The sequence below is a fragment of the Brassica napus genome, unplaced genomic scaffold (assembly GCF_020379485.1).
Source record: "Brassica napus cultivar Da-Ae unplaced genomic scaffold, Da-Ae ScsIHWf_2399;HRSCAF=3100, whole genome shotgun sequence".
In the NCBI taxonomy this organism is placed as follows: Eukaryota; Viridiplantae; Streptophyta; class Magnoliopsida; order Brassicales; family Brassicaceae; genus Brassica; species Brassica napus.
In genome coordinates, this window is record NW_026015746.1 from 4,501 (window position 1) to 16,680 (window position 12,180).

The 12,180-nt window shown below is 35.4% G+C and overlaps 1 protein-coding gene and 2 pseudogenes across 1 annotated transcript; 1 reads left to right on the plus strand and 2 right to left on the minus strand.

Moving 5' to 3' along the window:
• Nucleotides 1-258: 258 nt before the first annotated feature.
• LOC125600828 lies at nt 259-972 on the minus strand. The gene has a single exon (XM_048773411.1). The coding sequence runs from the start codon at nt 970-972 to the stop codon at nt 259-261; it is 714 nt and encodes a 237-aa protein (XP_048629368.1).
• A 4,239-nt stretch (nt 973-5,211) lies between these two features.
• LOC125600830 lies at nt 5,212-6,117 on the plus strand (annotated as a pseudogene).
• A 310-nt stretch (nt 6,118-6,427) lies between these two features.
• On the minus strand, nt 6,428-11,894 carry LOC125600827 (annotated as a pseudogene).
• Between the last annotated feature and the right edge of the window lie 286 nt (nt 11,895-12,180).

Sequence of the window (12,180 nt, forward strand, 5' to 3'; positions counted from 1 at the left end):
AGTACTGTTCAGGTCCTCTTATGGGCTGGATCGAACTGAATCCCTGTTTAATATGAGACACATGAGTAGTAGCACCAGAATCTAACCACCAAGTATTATTAGGAACTTCAACAAGATTCATTTCATAGCAAACAAAGCTGTAATGTTTACCTTTCTTGTCGAACCAATCCTTCCTTTTAGGACAATCCTTCTTGAAGTGTCCTACTTGCTTACAAAAGAAACATTTCTTTTCCTTCTGGATTTGACTTTGAGGTCCTTTCACGAAGTTTTAGCATTCCTTTTGCCTTTCCTACTTGATGTTCTTTTGCTGCTACTGGCACTTCCAAGACCTACGAGGTTAGCAACTTGATCTTTCATCTTCCTTAATCTCCCCTCCTCTTGAATTAGCATAGCCTTTAATTCTTTAAAGTTCCATTTATCCTTAATGGTGTTGTAATTCACCTGGAACTGGCTAAATTCAAGAGGTAGAGAGTTCATGATGAATTGGACCAAGAATTGCTCATGTACCTCCATTCCCAAGGTCGTTAACTTTGCTGCCAGATTAGACATGTGCGTCAAATGATCATGGATTGGCTGAGACCAGTCAAACTTCTTTGTAGTTAGCTCATTCATGAGACTTCCTACAATCGACTTGTCAGCCAATTCCGATTGTGAACACTCCTTAATTTTCTCTATGAATTCCCTTGCTTTCTCTGTCTTAGGCATTGATGGCTTAATACTTTCTGCCATCGTCAACCTCATAAGGTTCAAGCTCAGCCTGTTAGATCGCTCCCATCTCTCATAACGAGACTTTTCAGATTCGGAGCTATCTACTGTAATAGCTGAGGGTTCCTCATCAGTTAGTATGGCAGAGTCCAAAGCCATTACACCCAGTGTAAACCGGATTTGCTCGAACCACTCACCATAGTTGAGGCCATTAAACTTTACAACAGAGTTAGCAGATGCAAATACATTTGATGAAGCTGCAAGCATTCATACATGTTTACCCGTTAGTGCTTTGAGACTTTAATATATATTCAGACTAATAGAAACTTTTAACACTTATTTTTAAATAACCTTTGGGCAATATTTAAATATAAGTACTTTCATTGATGCTAATTATATATTCTTTAATATTAATCATATCAACTTTAGTCAAATAAATATGTCATCTTTGGATATACATATTATTCACTATAGTAGAAAATGATTAATTCTTTTCTTATTATTAATTATATTTAATGATCCACCTTTGGGTGATCTCCTAAAATATAAATAATAATTTAATTGATCAATCAAACTTTTATGTCATTTAGCATCCTTGATCAAGATCAATTATAAATTCTATAGATTTTAATATTTGTAAGTAAATAACAAGATCACTTTGGTGACTAACATGTTATAAACTATACAAACATTAAAATATTAATAGGTAAATTTATCCTAATATTATGTTTATTATATATATATATATATATATATTTTTTTTTTTTTTTTTAATATTTCATAACACAGTTACCTATTAATAAAATGCAGCGGAAGCATTTAACCGTAAAGACACAACACTCGGTTCCTTGTTTTTTTTTTTTTTTTTTTTTTTTTTAAACCATGCATACACACGTTTGTTCCATGACACAACTTCTCATTGCTGACTTTTCATACATGTGTGTAGTAACCGTTAACACGTCCAGAATTTTAACCATAATGAATTAACTATTTCACTCATAATTATGAATTCAAACGCATTCATGAATCAACGAAACCAGCATTTATGTTGCTGTAACTTAATTGAGTAAAATAATTAATTCTAACCAATCTTTTTGTGACGGCGCACTACACAAAACCCCTTAATCATGCATGTGCCTTTATCGTGAAATCTTGACACTTTTAAACAATTAAAATTTATGCAGAGATGTGAATCCTTCTTGTCTTTTAACGGAACATATTATTAATTCAAGCAAATAAGGTTACGTCAACGACTACCAGATCCGTGCATAACTTGCAGTTCGATTCATAACCGTAATATACACTTGTTCTCAGACTTGATCAAATGCACTTTAACGGTAAGTACGTTACAATCTACGCCTCCAGTTTACGAGAACTTATGTTAACTTTTACATGGATCATGAACACTCTTTAAATGGATTAAACCATATATGTTCATAACTTTTCCAAACGCCTAATTGGTGAATTAATTAAATCTAGAATGGCTCTGATACCACATGTTAATCTATTTCAAGACCAAGACCTAATTTTAGATTTGACTTAATTCAATCCTAACATGATTCTAAAGAAGGTAGGAACACTAACCTTGATCCATGCTTGGATGCAATCCCACCAATTGATGTTCTCCTCTTTAACCTTCTTTCTTTGGTGGTTTCCTTGATGGAGAAGAAACCCCAAACCTTCCCTTAATCTCTCTTGTTAATAATCAGTATTATTATTATGTGTTTTTTTGAGACTCTCACTTTTCTTACGTGAATAAAAAAGATGATGCATAAGGTCTTTTATATTAGGCAAACAGTTGTGTGTGTTAAGCAACACAACTCTCCATAATTCCAACATAACTCTTTGATATAATAACCGTACCACAACGTATAGTCATATATGTTATATACCATTATTTAATATATATATATAACATATATTATATAATTATGAGATTAAGGACATTTATGAATATAAGGTAAAGTAGGAGGGTTATCAATACACCCGGATTCTAATTCATTAATCGAAACCGATCCATCACGGTATCGCTTTATATTAGAATCTAAAAACATTAATATGAACTTGAACTTTATATTAAACAATAGATACATAGGTCACATAGAATATAAAATATTCTTACATACTTAACATGCATGCAAAGTCAACCACCAGTCTCTTGACCACACCTCATCCGGAACAGAGCTTGTGTTCTTCAAACATTAAATGAAGATGAATATATACGTCCTGCTTTTAACGTCTTTGTACTTACTTTTTAAGCCATCTTTCTCCGATTTTTTTAGCCAACTTTAATTAAGGGTTAAGACTGAAGCATACTGTTCAATAAACATACCAATTAAATGCAGGGAAATTAAACTACTAGTGATACATGAGGACGTAACTAAATGGTTACTTTAAATATAACGAGGGAACAAAAGATTTTTAACTATGAGAGAAATTTTGAAATGGAAAATTCATAAAGCAGACCCTAAGTACACCTCACGTGAAAGTGTCTTGTTAAAATCCAAGAGAAAGTAACTCCTAGTGTAAACAACTCTTTCTATATTGGTTTATGGTAATTTGTAATTTCTTACGGTGAAGCTTTTTGAGGCCGATGGGTATGTATGTAAGTTGTAACTTTCCAGAGATGGGAATTTTATTCAAGTGGGTCCCGTCCCATTTGATCCACTGCGGGGCAAGTGTGGATCTAGCAATTTGGAAAATTTGAGCTGCAGGTGCGATTGCAGGTTGAGCTTATTTTAAACGGGACGGATGCAGGTCGACCGAAATTGATTAGCAGGTACCTGCGAACCCGCAAATATTTTTTTTTAAAAATATTTTTTAAAAATAATATTTTTTGTAAAAATATAAAATATTACAAATATTTATATTATTTTAATTACAAATATATAATTTATATTATTTTTAACAAACTAATTAATATATAATTAAAAATTATATTTTTATTATATTTAATAACACTCGTGGGTTTCCACGGGTTTACCAGCAAATTTGACGGGGCGGGTCCGATATTTTACGAAAAAATTTCCCAATCCGCAGGTTGGTGGGTCAAGTGAGGTGGTTTGACCTGCAAAACGAGCTCTTTGGCTCTGATTGGTATACATCGATTAATCATGGAGTCGCAAAAAATCAATTAAGCTGCAGAAAATTTTCAATTTTGCAGAATGGCGGAATATATATTAGATTATTAAAATATTTTATATGGTATTTATTTTATTATAAACAAAATAAATTTAAATAATAAACTAATTACTACAAAATGTGAAAGTAATTAAAATCTATTAAAATACTTTACTTGTTATTATAAATATTTAGATAATTTTTAATACATTTTAATACATTATTAATAATTGATTGACATATTATAATATATAAAACAAATTCTAGTATAATTTTATGATTAAAATATTTAATGTTATTTATTTAAAATTTTGGAAATGGTATAATCATACAATTTAAAAATATGAAAGTGTTGCTTTTGTAAATAATCCACTAAAATTCACTTATGAAAAGTTCATTTGTATTTATGTCAGCAAGTGCGTTTTTATGTTTTGTTTTTCACTCCGCAATTTTCTTCATTGGCAAAATAGTTGCGTAATCTCTTTTAAAACACGATTCTGCCATTCCGCAAGGTTACCGATCAGAGCTTATATGCCAATAGCCGAGTTCTATTTATTTATTGAGAAATATTATGATAAGTTTATTGGTCAACGTATCGAAAATGTACGATTAAGATAAAAGAGAAGCACTGAGATAAAACCGCAAATTAACAGAAGAACGTTCACGTGAAGAGAAGAACACATTGATCTGACTGATGTTATAGCTAGCTATCTATTCAAACTCTACGTTATTGATTGTGATAGACTTTGTGTCTCATTTGTTTTGTCTTTTCCCTCTATTCATTTGTCGACTATTTTTCCACAAAAGCAGTTATGCTCATAATCACAAATTGTCCATTGTAAGATCAAAACCAGTTGAGTTTTAAGGAATTCATGATGAAGCAAGTCTAGCCTTCCGTGGACCGTGATAATAAACCTATAGGCTATGAAGACTATTTAACCAAATATATAGAGAAACCTATACGAAAACGAAATATGAAGTAATAAATTCTGAAATTAAACAAAAGGAGTAAAGTGGGATGGGTCCATGTTTATTGTGCATGTGACAACAATCAAAGCCCACACCATTAATGAGAAGTTGAAGAGAATTTATATGCTTTTTCAACTTCAATTCTTTCTCTCTTGTTTCCTATTCTGTACTCTGTCCGGATTTTGCCCATAACTTCTTCTCTGTTTCCACAATGGTCTAGTTACAGCCCACGTTAGAATCATTACCATGAAGTGTTTTTATTAGTTTTGTTATTAGACATTCCAATAAATTCACTGTACTGTGTCAGGATAAGTGTAGCTTAATGATAGTATAATATAAGATGCTTTTGGGACCTCGTTATTATATAAATAAGATAACCTGTGAGATACACGCTGCAAGGCCGCGCAATGTGAGCTTCTTCACTCACAAATAATCATTTCTCTTCATTGAATGTACCCTTTCTTCAAATAAATAAAAGAGAAATTAAAAACACACCACACTTAGAAGAACAGAGAGATAAGAGAGAAAAAGAAGAAGATCTAATCCATGGGTGGTTCCACAAGCAAGCAAAAGAGAAACACTGCTAGGAGAAGTATCAAGGGGAGATCAAATGAAGAGAGGAGAAGGCGGACAAGAAGGGAGCTGGATGAGAAAGAGAGAGTCATTTCGGCTCTGAAGATGGCTGAGACAGAGTGGAGGACAGAGAGGAAGAATCTGAGAGAAGAGGGAAGAAGCTGAGGCAAAAGATGCAAGAGAAGAAGAAGCAAAGGCGAAACAACGCGAGTGGGAATGGGTCGTGGAACAGATGTGCTTAGAGAGAGCTGTGAGGGAAGAAGCTGTGGAGAGGTGGAAACAACTCTATTTCGCTATTAAGACTGAGCTTGATGATCTGATCCACACAACATATGGTAAAAAGTTGCAAACTAGTCTCAAATTTTAGCTTTTGGTTTCGGTCTTTGAGAAATAAAAAAGTAATGAGTTGATATTTGTAGGAGAGACACTGCGACAGAAACCGCATGAAGGAGAAGTAAAGACACAGTGCAAGAACTCAAGAAGGAAGTTAAAGTTAGGGAAGAAACCATTGAGACACTCAAAGGAAGAATAGCTTTGATGGAGAAACAAAGACATGGGAAGGAGAGAGAAATCGATTTGCTGAGACAGAGTCTACGAATCCTCGGCAGTAGCAGCGGGAAGAACAAGGCACCTTCATCTGCTCCCAAAAATCTGCCGACATTCAAAACAAAATTCATCGCAGCATGTAAATAAACAGTTCCTTTAGTCATATATTAAATCACTTCCCCACAGGATTGCTGAATAAGTAGTAGACTCAGTAAGGTTCGAGACACTGTAAGCCATTTATTCCTGTATATACTTCACAAGTAATATAAAATCAAGCATCGAGAAAACACAGGGGTAAAAAAAACACGCTTAATGATCAGATACTAAGATTCACTGTGTCATTATGGATGCAAAACTAGTTCAATTGCTTCCTTGAAATGATTTCCTCCAGTTTCAGTTCTAATTTAACTAGTGTATTTTTCTGACTTAGAGCACGGGGAACTAAGAACTGGATAAAATAAAACTCACAAAGTTCTACTACATGGTTTCACTGAGCTTGTACTAAAGAGCATCATTGACATCTATACCCTTCAAATATTTTGTATAACTTCCAACCATTCTTGCTCCCTTTTGATATGGTGTCTATGTTTATGTTTTTCAAGACGAACCAAGGGTCGCTCCAAAATAATTACATTTGTGTACACAATATTCTTTACTTTTAATCAAATGAGAAAACAATGCAACCCAGTTGATGCTTATCTCTTGTAAATTGGTATACAGTGTGAATCCGGTGAAGGTGGAGCGAGCCATTAGATGCTCTCATATTGGCCATAGCTCTCTCCCATTGATCATATACTAGTCTTTTCAACTCCTTCCAGATCTTCAACATTTTGTAATATAATTTCACACTCTAGAAGGATTGCCAAAAAAAAAAAGATTCCAATAAGTTATGAAATTCCCCACCAAAAATGGGCTTGCAGTGTTTATATGCTACTATCATGTGAGAGATTGAATCTTTAAAAACTTTGGAGTTACATTTATCCCCAGTAAAGTGCACCAATAACATACCTCTAACAGTGTGACGTAATAGAAATCCTCCATATGCTGCATAAGGGCACTCCCATCACGAATTGCGTTGAATAGTTTGATTTCAGTTTGAAGTACCTGCTCAACGAGTTCTTCTCTCACCTTTCATCTGAAAGATAGCACCAATTTTAAATCCAAGATTACTAGTAATCATCCCTACATCTTCCGACGTACCTCATATGTAGAAACTTCTAAACCGTACAAGAGTAATAGGTAAATAAGTTTTGAATTCGTATATGGATAAACGTGTATGCCACACGTGCATATGAAGCCAACACAACAAATAGCTGCTAGTAGCGTAAACATAGGATTATAGGACGATAGTAAGAGCAGCTCCTAGGAAGTAAAAGTCAGTTCAAAGAACTCTTATTCCTGTTTTTGTATTCAATTATTAGCTATGGAAAACAAGTAACCCCAATAACAAACATATGGAGACGAAATATATGAGACACAGAAAGAAACAGAAAAAACAAAAAGTAAAACGATGATAATTGATTAAAATTAGTGAGTAAACCAAAATAAAAGGTTTTAGAGGACTTACAAATCTACTAACAAGAATATCAGGTGTCGCTTCCCCTATCACCTCACCCATGATAACCATCTTTCTGAAAATCCATGTTCTGCTGCAACATTATATTACTCATCAGCAAACTTTTGATTATTAATCACATTATACTGTGGAGAAGAAGCATATTATATAACTTAAAGCGCTCATAACGAATAAATGGTTTGTCACGTTCAAAGAAACGTTCTGCATATTTCAGCAGGTTACACACACTATACTTACCCAAGACAAAAACAATCAAATGAGAAAACTAAGAAATAATGATCAAATGGTTCGCTTACCACTTCTCCAGCAGCGAGATAAACAGGATGAGCAACATGACAATAACCCATTAAGCGAGGAACTGTGGGAATTATGTCTCTGTGGTTTACGACTCTCCAGCTGTCTTTTACTTTCTGCAGAAAGAACAGATTGCAAAACATATAAACCAATGAGATTTTTTATGACGATGTGCCCATCTCACTCCACACTTGTCAATAACATTTGTCACGTTAGAAGAGACATGACCTGGTTGTAAACATCAGCGAATTTTTTGTTGCCTACTCTTGGAGATCCAAAATTGTACATAGTAACAGTGATTGCTCCACGTCTAACAAACATACAAAAATCATGTTACTAAAATGCCAAACGAGCCGCTAGTTGTCAGGGGAAGGGATTTCTCATCATACTTACTTAGCTAATTGGCTTGACGCAAGTTCAATAGCCAAGAGTGTAGCTATGCCCCACCCAAGCTATGGCCAGTCACATAAACATGCCATTTATCTTCATGCTCAGCAACATCATCTCTGCCAATGGGAAGAGAGAGCATATGCATCAGAAAATATATCTAAAGACGTAATGACCAACCACTATATTGTACCGTCCTCAGCAAATAGGTGAATAACAAGCACATACATGTATCCAATTGCCATTTTGAGCAGCGATATTATCCTTATCCGTACTGAATCGTATGCACTCAGAAATCCACTATGGACCTGCCAAATCCATAGCAGCATTAAGGAAATAGCTCAGTAAAGGGTACACAACGCCAGAGTTTACAACATACCTGTACTTCTTCTTTGAAATCCCCACCAATCCGTTCAGGATTTAAACTGCAGCAACATACATTGAAAATGTTGAGTGAGAGATGAATAATAGCTTGTTAAAACTTCAAATGTGTATAGAAGCTGAAGAAAAGATGGCACTGACCCAACAGGAACTAGCATCAAGTCAGTCTGCAAATCTTTCCACTTTGTCTGACAAAATATGAAACATTGAGGCTCATAACTCCAGGAGAAAATAAATAAACAACATAATATTGAGAAGAGGAGATATAGATACATATATACCTGTTCAGTTCCTCGGAAAGCTATAACTACTCTTTTCCTCCTTGCGTCACGCCAAATCGCCACCTGCAGATTGCAAATTAGTCTATCAGTTTCTAATATGAATTTGTTTTCCTGGAAACAATTTACATCAGTTAGTAAACGAGAAGAGAGTCTTTACTTGAGTGTCAGTGATGTCATTGTCAAGGAAACATAGCTTTTCAAATTCAGATTTGATAAAGCTTGGATGCCCCAAGGCAGTGGCAAGCATTGCCCATGCCTCCATAGCACTTTCTGCGCTAGAAAAGAGTGTTTTCATTTCCTCGGCGTTCTTTTCATCCTCTCCGTCAACATTGACTAGACCAGAGAGTTTCTCACTCTTAGAGAAATCGGAACCACCATTTTTTTCTGAGACCTTCTCTGTACCAAGACCGTTCTTGCTTAATTGAGGCACTACTGCTTTTAAAACCATTAAAGCACCAAAGACATTATCAGCCTGCTTAAGCAATTCTTGTGTTGCATTCTTCATGTCTGCAATGGAAGACTTGGGTGCATTAGTAGCAAGCTGACCACCTTCCTTTTCATCATCAACTTCTCGAGTATCAGCAGTGGCAAGCCCTGATTCAATGTAACCAGCTTCTGCAGTTTTTCGTGATTGTAGACCAAATTTTTCCAGTATTTCCATCCCATCTAACTTCAATTTCTTAGGTGATGGCAGACCAAGTTTCTGCACTATGTTTTGACTAACTATGTCAGGGAAGCTATCCCACAAATTACTTTCTGACCGAATGCTACCACTTTCATTGCTGCTCCCATCATCATCACCTTCTTTATCTTCACTACTGTGTTTTGTATCCAATGAATCCTCAAAGCTAGAGTTTTTGTCATCTTCGGAACCATCCATATTGTTGTTTCGAAGTTCAGTGTTCTTAAGAGGAGTATCATTGAGTGACTTTAACTGTCCAAATGCATACTCTACAAATTGACGTGCTGGAATGGCATCAGAGTCAACAAGATTGCTCAAAACTGACTCAATTTCGTTTCTTTTAAGAAATTCTGAAATAAACGGTAACTTCCACCACTTCTTTTCATCTTCAATCTCCTCAAATCCCTTGTATCTAATCTGAAATTATTTTAAAATACCGTCAGGAAAAATGCCAAAGTAGTAGAGATACTAACATTTTGGGTTTAGCATACACAAACATGTGAATCTATGGAACATAAGAAAGAGGTACAATTTACATAAGTGAATCATTCGTCACAGGGAACCTCAGTCATTGTATACTTTTCAGCCAACAAAGTAATAATGTAAGATTCATAAAAAACTAACAGAATAAACTAACCTCCAGTTGAACTTTCCCACCACCTCCAATACCGTCTAATTCTACAAGCACCTCGTGCAAGTTTCCTTAGCAAAAGAGAAAAGAACAAGTATACATTTTGAGACTGAAGTTGCAAGTAAGACGTGTGGTAGGTTCATCAGATATATCACTGATCCACAGATGATTTTCCTCTAGTCTTAATAACCGCCAAAACCTCGCCAAGTGTCTCGTAATCTTACTATTTGCTAGTGTATAGTGTTCTCGAGGAGGGTCACTGGAGAACTTTGGATCCGTATTAAAAGAAGTATACCCCAACAAAAACAGACATTTCTCCCCTAAATGCTTAAAACTCAGAAATTATGTAATGAACGTGTGAACCACAACTCACCATCACAAATGCAGTCCAGGTCGACTTCGGAGTTCCCCATCCGTTTATGTGGGGTGACAAGATTTGCATCCCAAGCAGCAATCTGACGCTCATCGAATAACATAATAGTTGACTATGTTTAAAACTCAAAACTTCAATTAATACTTTGACTAGCGCTACTTTCAGAATTGACCAGGGCCAGGCCACACAAACAAATATTGTACCTGTATCTTTTTTGCAGGAGGCAGCTTGATATTTAAAACAAAGTCTTCGTTCCATTTGGGCTCTTTTGTCCTGTCAATAAAGTTCAACACTTATACCAGTAACTAAGGCCTGCCTTCATAACATCAAATAAGAAATAAACATATGGATTTCTAAGGGTCACAACTTTGAGATAAAACGGAAAATCTACTTGGAAACTCAACATCAAAGCTAACTTTTGATTAAGAAGCCACATAACTAATAAAAACACTTGTATTATGATCAAGCTAAATACAAAAAAAAACGAAAATTGCAAGAAACTTGCCCCCATTTGGTTTTGCTTTTAGCAGCCTGACCATCCAAGTCCATCACGACGTACGGATCACTAGTTCCCTGAAACCAGAAACCAAAAACCAATAAGAATAATTAAGCCAAAATTTAAAAAGAAGATGAAGTGTTCAAGAAAAAACACAAACCCATGGATCCAGGCAGGAAAATCAAATCCTCTCTTGAGTTTAATAAATAACTGTCCATCATATACTTGTCTTACAAATGACCTGAAGCAAGTATAATAATAACAATCTAATATCTTTCATCATCTAGTATAACTCTTTGGCAACAAAGACGTCAATGAAAAGAGTGACATACTCTGAGAGGAAGAGAGTTTTACAACCAGCTGCATTAACCTCGCGTTTCCCGATGTTTTCCTGAGAAAAATCAAACAATCAAAGCAGGAGGATACAAGATTCTCCCAGCCAGAAGATTTAATTAGCAAAAGAAGAGTGATAATGAAGTTACCGGAGGTGTAGCGTATGACTCGAAAGCGAAACCGGCGAGGATGACGGCGAGGTTGATGTCGAACGGAGGCCGTTCAGGTTCCTGGTTCTCTGATAAAGAAGTTTCGAGACTTGATTGCTTCGTCGTCTCGGATTGGGCGCAGCAACTGAAGGAATTAGCTTTGGCTTTGGTTATCAAGCTTTCTCGGAAGCTGATTTTCCCGAGAAGTGGTACGTGCGGGGAGTGAAGATGGTAGAGCAGCGACGGTGTTGTGGAGGGAGGCAGCAGTGTAGTTGCAGAGAATTCATGGGTGATCAGATCAATCAAAACTAGAGAAGAAGAAGAAGAAGGAAAATGTATTCTTCTTTCTTCTGGAGATTTCTGTGGGAGCCCAGTGTCCTCTTGTCTAAAGTGATAACGGACTCCTTTCTCTTGACTGTGAACTTATATATTTTCGACATGCTTGCAAAAAAAAAAAAAAAAAAAAAAAAAAAGACAAAAATAGCACTAAATCAAGTTATCTTCCCAAACTAGCACTCAAATCAAAAGTCCAAAATAGCACTTTACTGTTTTATCAAAAGTCATAAACTTAGGGTTTAGAGTTAAAGGGTGGGGTTTAGGATTTAGTGTTTAGTTTTAGGGTTTAGAGTTTTTTAGGGTTTTAAAGTTAGGGTTAGAGGTTTTAGGGTTTATGGGTTTAGTTTT

Excerpts from the sequence above, each read along its gene's own strand:
- LOC125600828 (XM_048773411.1), bottom strand. The coding sequence starts at position 972 with ATGCTTGCAGCTTCATCAAATGTATTTGCATCTGCTAACTCTGTTGTA.